The sequence below is a fragment of the Bicyclus anynana genome, chromosome 15 (genome assembly GCF_947172395.1).
Source record: "Bicyclus anynana chromosome 15, ilBicAnyn1.1, whole genome shotgun sequence".
In the NCBI taxonomy this organism is placed as follows: domain Eukaryota; kingdom Metazoa; phylum Arthropoda; class Insecta; order Lepidoptera; family Nymphalidae; genus Bicyclus; species Bicyclus anynana.
The window spans coordinates 12,071,065-12,089,172 of NC_069097.1; the positions used below are offsets into that span (position 1 = coordinate 12,071,065).

General features: G+C 35.1%; 1 protein-coding gene across 8 annotated transcripts in view; it reads right to left on the reverse strand.

The window, feature by feature from the left end:
* LOC112053498 (supervillin) overlaps window positions 1-18,108 on the reverse strand; it is a 273,459-nt gene that overhangs the window by 105,232 nt on the left and 150,119 nt on the right. For 7 of the 8 annotated variants that reach the window (XM_052885955.1, XM_052885958.1, XM_052885956.1 and 4 more), the window contains 5 exons: window positions 16,781-16,960; window positions 15,729-16,064; window positions 13,700-13,830; window positions 12,737-13,297; window positions 12,103-12,209 (listed from right to left, as the gene is read on the reverse strand). In XM_052885955.1, the coding sequence (XP_052741915.1) occupies window positions 12,103-12,209; window positions 12,737-13,297; window positions 13,700-13,830; window positions 15,729-16,064; window positions 16,781-16,960 (1,315 nt within the window). The remainder of the gene's footprint in view (window positions 1-12,102; window positions 12,210-12,736; window positions 13,298-13,699; window positions 13,831-15,728; window positions 16,065-16,780; window positions 16,961-18,108) is intronic. The other variant, XM_052885959.1, reaches the window with a different exon arrangement.

Consider the following 18,108-nt stretch of genomic DNA (forward strand, 5'->3'; position numbering starts at 1 on the left):
CCTGTTTACTGGCAAGCGTTTGATTATACGCTGTATTAAAGAGTTAAGGCAAAGTGGAAGGAAAGAGACTTATTCGGCTCACTACTGAACTCGAGTCTCCTCTCTCAGAATGAAAGCGGGTTAGGTAAATAGTCTATCACGGACCATTCTTGAGGTCCGTATGAACAAAAAATAACCATAACAATCGGCAAAGCCGTCTTCGAGTAAAAACCTAAAATAAAAATACAACCGAATTGCGAAACTCCTCCTTTTCGAAACAGTTTAAATACAAACTATACTTAAATAGGTACTTAATGATATAAAAAAGTACATTTAGTACAATATTTCTATATGTACCATTCATTACGATGATATGAGAATTTCGTTTGATTCATCAATCATCATAGACTTTGAATACATCGAATATGGCGGATATGACACAAAATACCCAATGAAGCAATCAATATTGACGCCAGTACAATCAATTATGTACATTAGACATGTCGACAATGTCGTAAGGTTTTCCGATATAACCATATAAGACCGTCGGAAGCGATTATTAGAAACTTATATAAGTTTAAGAGCAATACGTCTCTACACAGGGGCGTAGCTATCGCCGTATCAGCCGTATCAATGATATGGGGCCCCTGGACCCTTACATGTGAAAACAAAAATTTGTAAATTAATCCAGAATCACACTGAATCTGGTGATTTCCCGAAAGTAAAAACCGCCTTTGGAGTTTCACTTCAGAAATGACAACAGTAAAAAAAGGAAATCTCTTTTTTCCCAGGTTAAGCGAGCACCCAATAGTTGGAAACATCCTACATATTATGTTAAAAAGTCACTGTCACTAAAAGTCACTATTTATTATAACCATTTTGACGTCCACAGTTGAAACATAAATAACTGTAAACTGTCCAAGCTCGAAAACAGTCAACTGCCCGCGAAATCCTGCACTCTCTTAGAACTTACTCATATAATTTTACAAAATTAATCAACTTCAAACACAAAACATTAAAATATCTATACACCATATTACAACTATAGAAATATAGTTGTATAAAACAACAATAAAACAATAAAACTATTAAAAATTTTAATAAACTTGCGGACGTTCGAATTTCGAATAACCTTATCCTTATATCCTTAGTACATGCTGAGACAACCAATAAGTGGGTCTACAATAATTGCCGTAACTTATATATTTCTTTATATTTTATTATAAGATTTTATTGTAACCTGTTGGTGTCCTGTTTAAATAAATAAATAAATAAATAAAATAAACCTTTGCAAACATTTTTGTTTTACGTTTGTGAGAAATTATGATACACTACTACACTAATTGTGATACAAGGGCCCATCAATGCACGCTACGCCACTGTCTCCACATCTCTACATGTATGTAATCTCGTATGTGATTAGTATTGCATGCAGTTCCGCACTTTTCACTATGTTAATAGTTATGGTTATTTTTAATTCATAATATCCAACACTGGTTTCTACGAGGAATCATACCGGAACGATATGAAGTAAGAGCCAGATATGCCTCATTTTATGAAGGCTTTTAAAGTCACAAGCATACTACATACATACTAGACAGATTTGATGGTTTGTTTGCTCTGAAGGCATTGAAACTACTAAACAGATTTGAAGATTTCAGTTTTTTTTTTATTCTTGACAAGTTAGCCCTTGACTACAATCTCACCTGATGGTAAGTGATGATGCAGTCTAAGATGGAAGCGAGCTAAATTGTTAGGAGGAGGATGAATATCCACACTCCTTTCGGTTTCTACACGACATCGTACCGGAACGCTAAATCACTTGGCGGTACGTCTTTGCCGGTGGGGTGGTAACTAGCTACGGCCGAAGCCTCCCACCAGCCAAAAGTTTTTGAGGCTTTCACTGTTGGGAAGCTACACAAACCCCGGAGTATCTAATTAGTATTATATATGTGAGCCGTGATAGCCCAGTGCATATGACCTCTGCGATTCCGGAGGGTGTAGCTTCGAATCCTGTCCGGGGCAAGCACCTCAAACTTTTCAGTTATGTGTTTTCTAAGAAATTAAATATCACAGAAGAAAAAATCGTGAGGAAACCTGCACACCAGAGAATTTTCTCAATTCTCTGCGTGTGTGAAGTCTGCCAATCCGCATTGGGCCAGCGTGGTAGACTATTTGGCCTAAGCCCTCTCATTCTGAGAGGAGACTGGAGCTCAGCAGTAAGCCGAATATGGGTTGATAATGATGATCCTTCAAAAGGGATACAAAGTTTTTGCTTCACAAATCTGTTTATAAGATCTCTATTTGTAGTATTGGAAAATAGTTGTTAAACCACTACGCTACTGGTTGTATGATTTCTACTTGTAGTGCATGATATCTCCAACGTATCACCATATTAGGCGATCAATTGAATTTCTCTTGCGTCCTTCACTGTCCACTTGGAACGTTTACTCGGCTCCCATGTTTATTTATTGCTTACTTAAATGTTTTATTGTAGGTACGAGAGGGTTTATTTTATTTACAACTAGCCGCGACTATTTCCGCGTGAAATACAGATTTTCAAAAATTCCGCGGAAATTATGTATTTTTCCGTGATTATGCAGTCTTACATGATGCTCAATAACCTCCCCTCGCATCCAATACAAGGTACAGTAAAATCAGTTCAGTATTCTAGCGATTAGCTCGGATAAACAGACAGACGGACAAAAATTTCAAAAAACCTTGTTTGAGATTTCATCATCATCATCGGTTGACCAACACTGCGCTTTCAAAGCGCAGTTTGAGATTCAGTATCGTCTAAATAATTGTAAGCAGTTAAAAAACACAGTTATTATAAAATCACATACATACCCTTCAATTAAGTATATTTATATGTATTGAGATTACGTACGTTTTTATTAGACTATATGTTTTATGTGTTACGATGTCACACAAAAACAACTGAACCTATTAGAGATCAACAATTTTCATTTCAAAATAATATTATCAGTAATCGAGTAATCACATAATGAAATATTAAGATAATATACGATTAATTGGCAACAAAGGAAATGGTTTACGTGATAAAGGTGTTTTTTCTATCAATCATTTTTATCTCTTAACATAATTGTACTATGTTTGTTCTACATCCGTTACGTTACGTGTGATTCATAAAAAAAAATATATTTTTTTTCATTTACTACTTTGGGTGGTATGAAGACCTAAAATAATTAATTAAGAAGCGCTAAACAGTCTCTAATTTAGCTACAATACAACTTTGGTGGGTGAAATTCCTTTCATTCATCATCAACATCATCATCATCACCATCATCATCACCATCATCATCATCATCAACATCAACATCATCATCATCATATATAGATAACACTAATTAGATACTCCGGTCAATCATACGAGCATCATGAATCATACACAAAAAAGTGTTGCCCGCAAAGATACGTATCATATCGGCGCGAGCGCAATTATGTTACAAAAGCTAGGTTTGTGGATCCGAGTTTTTAATAAATAAAATAACAAAATGAATTAACATATAATGGTTGTGGTTTGTAAATTACAAATATATCTATACTAATATTATATGGCGTCAGCTAGTAACATATAAGGCACACATAGAAAACACTAATTAGATACTCCGGTCAATCATACGAGCATCATGAGTCATACACAAAAAAGTGTAGCCCGCAAAGATACGTATCGTATCGGCGCGAGCGCAATTGTGTTACAAAAGCTAGCTTTGTGGATTCGAGTTTTTAATAAAGAAAATAACAAAATGAATTTACATATTACAATGGTTGTTGTTTGTAAGTTACAAATATATAATTTATACGGCCCACATAGATAACACTAATTAGATACTCCGGTCAATCATACGAGCATCATGAGTCATACACAAAAAAGTGTTGCCCGCAAAGATACGTATCGTATCGGCGCGAGCGCAATTATGTTACAAAAGCTAAGTATGTATCTAGAACAGAGGATTTAATAAAAAAAATAACAAAATGAATTTACATATTAAAATGGTTGTTGTTTGTAAGTTACAAATATACAATTTATAAGGCCCACATAGATAACACTAATTAGATACTCCGGTCAATCGTACGAGCATCATGAGTCATACACAAAAAAGTGTTGCCCGCAAAGATACGTATCGTATCGGCGCGAGCGCAATTATGTTACAAAAGCTAAGTATGTATCTAGAACAGAGGATTTAATAAAAAAAATAACAAAATGAATTTACATATTAAAATGGTTGTTGTTTGTAAGTTACAAATATACAATTTATAAGGCCCACATAGATAACACTAATTAGATACTCCGGTCAATCGTACGAGCATCATGAGTCATACACAAAAAAGTGTTGCCCGCAAAGATACGTATCGTATCGGCGCGAGCGCAATTATGTTACAAAAGCTAAGTATCTAGAACAGAGGATTTAATAAAAAAAATAACAAAATGAATTTACATATTAAAATGGTTGTTGTTTGTAAGTTACAAATATACAATTTATAAGGCCCACATAGATAACACTAATTAGATACTCCGGTCAATCATACGAGCATCATGAGTCATACACAAAAAAGTGTTGCCCGCAAAGATACGTATCGTATCGGCGCGAGCGCAATTGTGTTACAAAAGCTAGCTTTGTGGATTCGAGTTTTTAATAAAGAAAATAACAAAATGAATTTAGATATTAAAATGGTTGTTGTTTGTAAGTTACAAATATATAATTTGTAAGGCACATATAGATAACACTAATTAGATACTCCGGTCAATCATACGAGCATCATGAGTCATACACAAAAAAGTGTTGCCCGCAAAGATACGTATCGCATCGGCGCGGGCGCAATTATGTTACAAAAGCTAGGTTTGTGGATCCGAGTTTTTAAGTAAAGAAAATGACAAAATGAATTTACGTATTAAAATGGTTTTTGTTTGTAAATTACAAATATATAATTTATAAGGCACACATAGATATAACTAATCAGATACTCCGGTCAATCATACGAGCATCATGAGTCATACACAAAAAAGTGTTGCCCGCAAAGATACGTATCGTATCGGCGCGAGCGCAATTATGTTACAAAAGCTAAATTTCTAGAACAGAGGATTTAATAAAAAAAATAACAAAATGAATTTACATATTAAAATGGTTGTTGTTTGTAAGTTACAAATATATAATTTATACGGCCCACATAGATAACACTAATTAGATACTCCGGTCAATCGTACGAGCATCATGAGTCATACACAAAAAAGTGTTGCCCGCAAAGATACGTATCGTATCGGCGCGAGCGCAATTATGTTACAAAGCTAGGTTTGTGGGCCAGAGGCGCGTTGTGTCGTATTGTGCAATGCGCAATTAGCAGCGTATTGTTTGCGTGTGAGTCGAATGCGAAAGTAGGTGTACCGATCTATGGATTGCCAATGATAAAATGGACTCTATTGTTTTGTTGTGGCAGTTGATACTTTGCAATTAAGTTTTGGGGCCACTTTTACGTTGAAGTAATTATTATCAATCTTATCTAATGTATAATAATAGTGGACGCCCGCGACTTTGTTCTACTTTTTGTTTTATACAAATGGATTTTACAGATGTTTTTATCATTCATTAAAATCAAAATTCATTCGAAAACTTTTATCATGATAGTGATAGTTCCTTGTTGTAGTAATAGAATTAAACCAGTTTTTCTTGTAAAATCGTGCGTTTACGGCTGACTTCACATATATAATGGAAATTTATATTATTTTATACAAGACGTTAAGTTAATTACTGAGATATATATTATGAAATATTAAACCGGGTCATTTCAAAGTGCATAATAAATAATATATTAATAATAAAAATATATTTCTTAGAACTTAACTACTAGTTTATAAATCTTTAAGTTGGATGTTCTACGTATTGTATGCCATAGGCATCCTACGTATTACATATTATCATTTATTGATTTATTTAGGAGCTATTTCTTATTCCAACATCAGACCAAAACATTAATCTATACTAATATAATAAAGCTGAAGTGTTTGTTTGTTTGATGCGCTAATCTCTGGAACTACTGGTCCGATTTGAAAAATTCTTTCAGTGTTAGATAGCCCATTTATCGAGAAAGGCTATGGGCTATATATTATCCCTGTATTCCTACGGGAACGGGAACCACGCGGGTGAAACCGCGCGGCGTCAGCTAGTACCATATATTATTGCATTGTCACAAAAATATACGTAAGTATAGCAAATCAAAGTAAATTCATACTTCAGGGCCTCAAACTTAGCTTCCAAGATTTGCTCACACCTTCTTCCACGACAAATTAAATTGAAGCATACCTCAATTATAATAGTAGAACTATACACAGTTACGATTTTCTTTATTATACTCGTAATTTAGTTTAAAAAGCAACTCAACTGACTCCATTGCTTTCTACTACTGACTTATATGGGCAGCATTCCCTTTCATATCCATATATGGTAAACAAAACTTTACTACAATATTAACCTAGATCGAGCCTTGATATCGTATCGTATAAAGAGCAGACATAGCGTCTCCGCTTGGCTTGGACGAGCCAGTTTTTAGATACAGAAATGTGACTCATATGTCGCTCTGTAACATTGACTCTCACTTGGTTAGTTAACCCTTAGTATGAGATGCGTGCTCACAATCGAATACAAGTTTTAGACGTTTATAAAGCCATGGTAATACTAGTAGGATGATCATAAAAAAATACATTTTGACATTGTCTATTGTTTTCGAGTGTTAAAACACAGACAATCAGACAAAATATCCAGGTAATTCGTGGTTAAAATAGTAAAATGGGTTTTATGCAGAATTTCGTAATTACATCATTTATCTTTGCTTAGTTTAAATTTAATACTATTTAGAAAGTGAAATAAACGATTCTATTTATTTATTATTTATATAAATAAATAAATAAATAGAATCGTTTATTTCGGACCTTCTTTTAGGGGTAGGAAAACTACCTCTGTATTAGAAGGCTCCATTCTTCCAATATTTATATAAGTTTTTTATGTAATTTGTATGACTGTTCAATTACTAAAAAATCATAAATCACTGAACAGTAAAGCAAGCAAATGTGCCTAATTCTCAAAAAATATATGCGGTTGAATTGAGAAACCTCCTCCTTTTTTTCAAATTGGTTAACAAGACGGCAAACCTTTGCCCAATACATAATATCACAACAATAAATATTATTGTAGATTGTAACCAGTTTAAAAACGAGATAAGATTATAAGGTATCGATACACGAACACAATAGAAGCAAGTAAAGTTACAACCTCGTACTAAGGCAACAAGCTCCTATAAGAGAAAGCTTTTGAGATGGGACCGTGTTTTATGACGCCTTACCTCCTCGACTGATAGATAACATACAATTTATTATACAATTGTGTGTAAATATGTAGCAATATGCTCCTTTTCTTTGAGTTTCTAACAGATGTTATCCAAATACATATATAAAAGTATCTATCGTGATATAAAGTCACTCAGCGGGCGATGGAGCAATCTATGCTTGGAGTTTCTCTGCGTGATCGAATCAGAAATGAGGAGATCCGCAGACGAACCAAAGTCACTGACATAGCAAGTCAGAGAGTTGCGAAGCTGTAGTGGCAATGGGCAGGCCACATAGTTCGAAGAGCCGATGGACGTTGGGGTCCCAAGGTGCTGGAATGGCGACCCCGAACCGGAAAGCGCAGTGTTGGTCGACCCCCCACTAGGTGGACCGAACACGTCAAGCGGGTTGCAGGGAGCCGCTGGATGCTGGCGGTTTGAGACCGTTTTGTTTGGAAGTCTATGTATGCAAGAGGCCTATGTCCAGCAGTGAATGCCCATCGGCTGATAATGATGATGATGAATGATGATCGTGAAATCACTGGATGGACTTACACGGTTAGATACAAGCTTTTTTATATTCTTTAGACTTCAGAACACAACCCCAGGTTAGGGACATCAGTCCACCTAGTTCATCTAGACCTGAAGAAGAACATAGCGCTTAGACATGGGTGGTTGCCGTAGCAACAGCTTACATAACCAACTAGTCACTCCCATATGTAAGTAAATACATTAAATTGAAACTTCACCATGGTTACCAAATATAGTGTTTAGTATACTATGAAGTGTCAAAGAAAAGTAAAAGAACAAACATTTTAATTTATTATTTGCTTTTCTATTGGTCTATTGTTTTTTTAACTACTGTAAGGAATCATGCGTTATTTTTTTCCTACATCCGGTCTCAATAAAACAAGGAAATCAACAAATAATATGTAGACTACTAGCGGACCCACGCGACTTCGACCGCCCTTACACCTTTTTAATTCGTCCCTATCGCAAAGTTCGTTCTTAGCGGATACCTACTAATTATACCTCCCTGCCAAATTTCATCTTTGTACATCAGGCGGTTTTCGAGATTTCGTGATGAATGAAACCTTGCGCATTTATTTATATATTAAGATTGAGTATACACTAGCCTCAACAGTTATGCTATAACAGGAAAATAGGCATAATCTACAAATAACATGCACATCTATGCAAAAGCGATTCGCAACGAGTTTCACTAGCCGATTGCGGTGACAGTCGATATCTAAGCACTTTCCAAAGTAAAGACTAATCGGTGAGAATGAACAAGGGCTCTCGCCTACTAACCAGTAGCGTGTATAGATACGATCTACTTCAATAGAAACTTCCAATAAAATATCTTCAATTTGTATTTATACATACATATTATACAAATAAAATTGAAGTGCCCGTCTGTAATTTGAAAACAAGTACTCGTATATTTTCTGAAGTGCTATTAAGAGTTTTAACGCAATAATAAAACACAATCGTTTTTTTTTTAATAATTTGTCAGTCTGTTTGCCCGGGCCCACATTTGGAACGGCTAAGTCGATTTCAATAAAACTTTCACTGGAAGTTATTGAGCAATATACAAGCAAGGACAAGGAAATTTAAGGCATAGAAAATATTTATTAAACATATACTATAAATAAAAAACTGTTCTCAGTATTACAGATTATATTTCTATGATATCATATACTACTATTAGCCCGCGACTCCGTCCGAATGTTTGGTATTTCAAAAATCCCGCGAATAAAAAGTAGCCTATGTTCTGTTCTAAGGTCTAATTTATCTTTATGCCAAATTTTACCCAATTCGGTTGAGTAGTTTAGCCGTGAAAAGATAACACACAGACAGACAGACTTACATTCGCAATTATGAAGTATGGATTAAATAAATAACACTAAAGTTTGTAACACCATAAAAATCGAAACCCAACACTTTCTCTCGCACTGCGAAAGTACAAAGTACCGATTATAATCTCCCCCCTTCATTACTTGCTTCATTAAAACGAAATGAAAAACACCGTGGCCAATTTGAAAAAGAAAAGTTTCGATATAGTTTTTAAACGCACCGCTGCACTTGATTGCATCGAGATAATATTCTACAGATTACAGAATATTCGCGTAACTAATAATATATTTTTGAAATATTTAAACTCAAAATATTTATATGGCAGATATTTTAAATATCTGCGGTCATTACTTTCACAGCTACAGGGATTTAAAGGGTCAGATTTACAGCACTGCCATGGATCCCTGAAAAATGCCCCATCTTCTTTCTTCTAGGCCGTTTCCGCACTTTGCCATGTGATTGGCCGTTATACATGTGCCCCATACAAAATGGCACGAATTAATGACGTCGTTGATCATAATTATCGTTACATTTGTATGGGCGTTCAAACAAAATTACAAATATCTTTGTTATTTCTGCGTTTCTGTTTATAGTTCATAATATATTGAAAAATGTCACGTTTAATGTAAGGAAGCTAAAACTGTATGAATTTTCATCTAATAAAATAATATATTTTTAATTGCAAACATTCAGATAATCATTGCTTTTTACGTATAAATCAGTTAACATTGACCTTATTTTCCCGAATGTCTAATGTCCATTACCGGGCCATGGTCCGGTAAATGTAATGTGTAGCATTTTCGGGGACCTCTAATCTAGTCAATGAATGTCAATTTATGTGGTTTACATCCATTCATGAGATGAGAGTGAGACACTTTGGGTTTTTTTTCATCCCCTGCGGTCAACTTTAAAAAAAAAATATTTGCCAATCTTTCAAATATAACCAATTCGTGTTAACTATGAAACAGTCTATTAATTAAAACTGGTTAACTAAATATATTATTATTTTGATAGGCTATTTTCGTCACACCAAAAGTGGCACGCGAATAATTACGCGGAATTGATGAAACTTTAGTTTTAAAACATATTGTAAAATCGTCCCGATTGCATTGGCCTTGATGAGTGGTGATTTGAACAAATTGTGTAAAACATCGCTGTCTGTGTAATGTTATTGTTATTACACAAGCCAATTAGTTATTGCAATAACAGAAGACTTGTTTGCTATTTATTACTAACTAGCGGACGCCCGCGACTTCGTCCGCGTGGATTTTAGTTTTTCGCAAATCCCACGAGAACCATGAATTTTTCCGGAATAAAAAGTAGCATTTGTGTTTATATTTCAAGCAAATTCACCAACAAAATAGTCAGTCTGTTATTTTTTGAGGGAGACGAGGTAAACTCACAAACAAAATATTTAACACCAATAAATATAATTTACACGTGTAATTTTTACACAGACTGAAAACCACATCGCTTAGACTGTCCACAGAATATTCGATTACTTGATCGATGATTTGATGTTCCGGCTGAAAAATCGATTCTTTTTAGATATTGATTTATTAAAAATTTGATATAATTAACTTAGGAATACATACAAGTTGCAAGATGAAGTTACAAGAAGTTGTTGACGATTTTCAAGTTTCTATATTTTTAACTACACAAACAGGTATTTTTAGGGAGCTCTTTTAACGACAAAAAGGATTACAATGACTCTATAAAAACAGTTTATTTATACGCGTTAGATCGTTGACAGAGAGGTAACAGCTAGCGAGGCAGGTCCCTATATAATTCGTCTGAGTTATGAAGCGATAAGACCGTCTCTTTTGTATCCTACCTCTTATTTGTTTGTTTGTTAAATTGTTCGGTTTTCCTCTTTTGTATTTGTGTACAAATAAAAAAAACTGTTTTCACTACTCTTGCTCAAAAACACTGTCATATTACCAGGCGAGGCTAAACAAGCATTTTAGCCTCTAGGGGCTAAAGTAATTTTGTTTTTTTAATTCTTGTCTGTTACGAGTACTAGCCAAGCACTAGCCTACTACGAAACGGAGGAGGTTTTATTCGAAAATAGAATCATTATAGGTAAGGCCCTGATTATTTGAAAAATAAAACTTTAAATTGGAATGAAATGCAGCGTTCTTGTTTGTGGAATGCGTTAATTTTTTTATTTAATTTTTATGGAGTTGCGAATAGTGCTAGATTTGAAGATATGGTACATCCTGTACGGTGTAATACCTTTGCCTTTTTCTCATGAGAAAGAAAAATAAAATTAAAAAGCGAGAATTTTAAAAACAATTGCCGTGAATAATCTATACTTGATTTTTTTAAAGAAATTCATTGTGAATTTTTGACCGTAATTTACATGTTTCGCAACATTAATTGTTATGTTTTCATCTAGTGAGAATGGTGATCCTAATTTAGAGATGGATCAAAAAAGACTTACAAATGAAACACCTACTTACGAAAAAAGTGGAGAAAAGAACAACAAGTGCATTCACTTACAGATGGTGTATTTTAAACAATTATCTCCCATGTTTACCCCTCATACTCATTATTCAACTTCACAGTAGTCGAAAATTAAGTAACCGGGTAAAAGCATCTCCAACATCCAAAGTTGTAGCGTTTTGTACCTACATTTAATTTTCAAATTACTGTAATGTACATTGAATACTGTACCGAGTTATTTTAGTTTCTCGCAATCGTAGTGAAAAGAATTGTGTAACACGCGGGGTTAAACCCATTATAAACTCGGTTTCTATTTAGGCGGACCTCGCCTTCGGCTCGTGCCTCAAAAATACCTCCTTTAAAATGGGTTTTTTTAGCCCCTTGTATATCAATCTACTATTTTTTTAACCCACATAATACAGCTTTGGTTTTTGAGACGTATATTTCTTTGTTTCACACGCAATGTAAAGCAGTTCCTACCTGTGCCGCCTCATGTTGATGTGTCGCACCTCTCGACCGCCGCTGCTCTCACCGTCGCTGCCCGAGCCGCCGATCTCCATCGCATGATGGGATATCGATTTGCTTACCTAATAAAAATCAAAACATTTATGTAAACATCAAAGAAATTCAACTCCTTCACAATACTGACATAATCAAAAGAGCTAGCGACCTCTCTGGTGTAGTTGCTGTGAATCTCAACATAGAGGTCCTGAGTTTGTTTTCCAGCTCAGGTCATTTTAGGATTGCATATTTTCTAAATTGGCTCAGGCCTGGTCATATATACATCAATGCGAGAAAATTAAAAAATCCAGCAGAATGATCAATTAATCATCTAAATCTTAAAAACCCACGCAAACGAATTTTTGGGCATTCACTTATAAGTTATAAAAATCTAAATTTGACGTTCACTTAAATTGTAGAAGAAAGTGATTACCACACTTCAGGGATTCCTAGTGTGGAGGTCACAGATCTCTTTTAAATATTGATAAGGGGTTACTTGTGAATGAATAAACAATTCATTTATTTATGGTATGATAACCCAACCCGTATAAGAGGAAAGATTGTAGTGAGCCGTTAAAATAGCATGAAAATTATGAATTAAGTAACAACTTACGGGTGGAATGTATTTTCTAACCGCCGCGGACAATTCGTCGATACTCTTCTCCTTCTTCCCAGTTTCCAACCCAAAGAACTTATTCTTGGCAGCCTGGTTCAACGCCGATATCTTCAGTATCGGTGGTTTTTCCTCCACTGAAGCTACTTTCTCCACAGGCCGGCGAAGTTTACCCAATTGTATGGGCTCGTCGAGCTTTTTGACGAATCTCCTATATCTAGCCTTATCATCGTCGCTTTTAACCTCCTCAGATGGTTTTCTGCCGAGTTTTCCCAACAGCGGAATTTTCACTTCGGAATTTTTCGCCTCATTCAATCGCTCCTTCAATTCATTCGCTCCTGGCAGCTGAATCTTTCTCGGGAAGGGATCGTGGTTTAGTTTGACGATGTCAGATTCCGTTCGTGATGATTTCAGTTTGTTGTTCTTCTTCTGGAACCTTCTAGGCTTCTCTGGCAAGTCGTCCGAACTATCTGATGAGGAGCAACTCTTTTCGGACGAGGACACGCTGGATGCAGATGCGGATTCGTCTGACGAACTGTCGATACCTTCGTCTTTCAGACCCTGCAAATATTGAATTAATTCTATAACTTTCTACAGTATTTTATGATTTTAGTATATAAAAATTTAAAGAAGTGTTCAAAAGCTGTTCTACGACTTATGGCAGATCCGCATCATACGGACGGATTTTAGAATTCTTTGTATAGAAAGTCATACAAGTGCGCGTGCGTCGCACTGATTCGCAACCGTAAGATTTGTCACTACTACTTTATGTCAAATGACAAAGACAAAACTTGTGAATAAGATGGTGGACACTGTGAGTGGCTGAAGGGAATGTGGTGAAACCGGCATAATTTTTACTCCTTCAAACGTTAAAATTATATACACATTCTTACAAGGAACTAGGGGTCTTTGTGTTTACGACATTTCGTGTATAACGATTACCGAGTTTTTAAAATGACATACCTCAGAGCTTTCGCCCTTAGCTAAAGTGGGCGGCTTCGAAGGCACCACAGTGGATCCAGACTTCAATATGCCCCTCACTTCGGGTGTTATCATCCTTTGGGCTCGCTCCGACGGCAGATCATCATCGATATCTGTCCAAAATTCAAATATAGTCATATAATCAAAAGGAATAAATGGATAAAAATGTGCTGAAGTTTTAGAAGAGGCAGAAGAAGCATTTTTTAAATAGATATACGCCTAATAATAATTTATCATGAAAGATACAAGATTACAGAAAATCTATTTTTTTCTAATTTAAGAAAAGATATTAGGAAACGTGTATTTTATTGACAAATTCAGAAATTTGTCAAAATATCAATAATTTCTGGTCGAAACTTGTGTTTGAAACAAAAACACTTTGATGAGGCTAATATTCAGCCAGTGATGAGCGTAAAAAGCTAAAATTTGGACGTAATGCCCCATATCTCCAATTTATCTATTTACAACAACTTAATTAATTAGCTGCAATTTTACGGATAACTTTAGCATTTTTTCATTTTCATTTCTAAGATACACCACAAAAATCTGTAAACAACTTAGTATTTTCAGTCAACAATATATCTTGACAAAGTCAAAACTTCTAGAAAACCAACAACATTTAATGTGTATTTTTATTAAAAAAAATATGTAGCCTCAATTTAAGTCCATGAATTTCATTTTGATTTATAATATAAAGCGGTAGATACTTTTTGGAGATATTTGTTTTTTTTTGTTTCTTTGTTTCTTACGATTTAACTCAAATGTACTACACCAATTTTAAAAATTCTTTTACCTTTAGAGAGCTATGTCTTCGCCGAGTAGTAAAGGCTATATTTTATCCCCATATAACATTAACTAAGCATGTAAAACCGCATCATCTGCTAGTGATTAAATACAAAGAAGCCACAAAGATTTGCTCTCACCATTAGTGCTAAATTGAGGAAATTCAAATTGAGGAAATTCTTAAATCCTATTAATAACACCCATTATTGTAGGTTGACTTGTTGCCAAACGCAACACCTGTTTTGGCGTTACCAAGATCACTCTTTTGTTATCATTGTGAATACAAACGCTCTGTCGTGTTTGTATTCCCAAAATAGATTCCAGTTAGGTGCATTTACAATTTACACACAAAGTTAGATTCAAAAACAACGGATGTTTAAGATTAAATCAAGCTACGTAGTATTCGTACTTCTGTTATTTTTAAACTCCATATATCATTCTGTCTTCTTTTACACACATTATTATGAAAAGGATAGCATTTACTTTTGACAAAGATCAAAGAAGTAGTTATACTCCAGTCAAATAAGGATTTCACCTTATCTATCATTCCGAGGATCCTCTTATTTTGCTTAATTGACTGCGGCATTTTCCATAACACACAAAATAATAATCATTTCATTAAAATTATAGAGGTAACTCACTCTAAACTTCATTTGTTTTTGTTAGTGAAGCTTGTATTATAAAGGAAAAATCTCAAATAAAAAAATATTATTGAAAATACACTCGTTGTAAGATTCTAATCACACTTTTGCACTATTAACACTAAATTTTGACAGTAATATAAGCGATAACTACAATTACGAGTACTTTCATTGGTTGTTACTTTTTTAAGGAAAAACCAAAAGTTGATAATTATAACTGACGTGAGAAATCTAGTGCTAAAGAACGAACAGAACTTGTTAAAACTAGTTTTGGTGCATGCACTGCAAAACAAACCGTGTTCAAAAAATTCACTAAAAAGTCACTTCCAGTTATATTAAGGGAAAAATATTACAGAAAATTAGATACTAATAGTCAATCAAAGTTAAAAACTTATGCACTCCGTCTTAAAGACATTGGTGTTAGTAGTATAACCCCGTGCTATGTCGCATGCATAGAAAAGCCCAACCGATTTACTCACCTGGCGGGTTTACTCGCAGAATAAAAATTAGTGCTGAACCCAGAAAGCGGAACGACAAGCGGAAATCGACAAAATCAAACAGAAATAAAAAAGAAAACAAAATCAGACCTAAACTTCTAAACTTCGAGTTCTGCCTCATTAGATGCGCTAAGGACGTATTCTTTGCGCTCGCTGATCGAAACAGCTCCATTTTTAGTTGGAAATCGTTGTTGCGTGGGATGTCTTCGTGGGTCAGGGATTTGGACATCCTTTCGTTTTGGTCCAACGCCTCCTGAACCTGACTCGCAAGTACCGGCATCGTTCTGAGCCTAGACGCTCTGGGCACTCTCTCTTCCCTGGGTCTCGGTAATCCAGCGACCGGAGGTTTGTGCGTCAACTTCAAGTTGAACATCTTCATTTTCTCGGACAAAGACATTTTGGCTGGGTCGTCTTCGTCTAATTTAGCTGCCACCGGTGAGTGAGTGCGTATATACATAAATTGTGCAGTGTTTAACAGACCCCGGGACATACATAGTCGATGACATGCAAAAAAGAAACAAAAAAGCCGACAATCAAAAGAACAGAAAGCGATATCGTCGGTACAAAATGCAATTTACGTGCCTCGTAAATAATGTTTGGACGTACAAAATGTAACATTGACAATGGACATCTAGGCTATATAATGACAGACATTTGTGCCACTAAGTTACTAACTGTGCGTAAAGTTTGCGACTGTATAAGACCCCAAAATTGAATTTGAGCAAAGTGCATGCAGTTCTAAATAATATCCATTCTTATTACTATCAGCTCGTAGGCCTAGAATGCGTCAAAAACATACCTCGTGAAAAGACAATGTCGATCAATATCGATGCAGTTAAAATATTGCTCTCGCTTTCGTTCCAACGCTACGAAAGAGAGAAAGCGATATTTTTGAATCCGCTATTAGTAGACATTAGTCTTTCTCTCTTCTCGAGATATGTCTTGATGCTAATCTTAGGCATACTAATGATTTACTCATGATAGATATTCGTCTATTTTTTGGTTTATGATCGAACTTTAAATTCACTGAGCAGGTAACTGTACTTTATAATGAGAAATACTTGTAAAAATCAGCTAACTAATAACTCAGCCGCAAACTATACGTTACAGTGACTATTGATATGGATATTGTGATAGCTTACCATCTTCGTCTCTGTCTAACACATTAGCGGTGCTTTTGGACGGAGTGAGAGAGAATGATTCCTCAGGGCTGATGGACTCTGGAGATGTGACCGAGGCTGTCTGTGCTTTGAACCGCTCCGTCACTGGGGGCCCCTCCTTTACCTTAGAGCGACTGTGACGAATCAGCGGTTTTGGTTGACCTGGAATATGAAAAGCATATGAGGGTGAGTCATGACGGAATACAGTAATTCATATCACAAAGACAAATCAATAATTTTGCTGGGATGAAAAGTAACCGCAGCGCATTTACTCCTTTACAATATTAGTGTGACATTTGATTACTTAATGGTGGAGCCATTTTTAGGGGATCGGATCCGTAAAAAACTTAACTTTATATATCTGCCCATCTGTCTAAGTGTCCGCTAGTATATCGAGACCTTTTATGTTATTATAAAGTGTGGATTGTACATTTATAATTTTTCATAATTAATGACATTGCCTTTTATAATACCTAATCATTTACATATTGTACGCCTTAAAGATTTCTCTCGTTTTGGATTTTCAAACACTATTCTACTTTACAATGTTTACGAATTATCAGCAAGTTATATATACTATATTTTTATCCCCTAGGATTCACCATATTTTTGCATACACCCAAATGGAAATCACGCGGGTGAAACCACGCGGTATCTGCTAGTATAACATCAATACATTTTGTGTATTCATATATGTATTGTATCAGTGAGCTGATATTTATGAAATCCAAACGATATAGCATCATTATGTTAACTCAATTCAATATGTATTAAACATGCTGACAAGATTTTGGATTTTGAACCTAATAGCTTTTTTACACTATTTTTGCAATTTTCACTATAAATTATAGAAAAAATGCAAACAGTAAGCTGTAAATCTATAGTACTAATATTATAAACAGGGAACGTTTGTGGTGTTGTAGGGGGTAATCTCTAGATCTACTCAACCGATTTTAAAAATTCTTTTACCATTAAAAATCCACGTTATTCGTTATAATTTATTCCCATATTTCCACGGGAAAGAAAACTACGCGGGTGAAACCGTGGCGCTTCTAATAGTATGCAATGTGTTTATTTATGTTTTTAAACAAAGTTTCAACTTCAGTGTGGGTGCACTGTTACCTACGCCATTACAAATTAAATGCCCATTGGACAGCAAAATATACTCTAATGTATTTTGAAATTTCATGCCAAACGTTTTTCTTCTAATATTTTCCAAACACGTGTTGAAAAATAACTCGTATGGCCGTGACCTGTGATTTCTTTGCAAATGTCCTAAAACCGGTCAAGTGCGAGCCGGGTTCACGCAC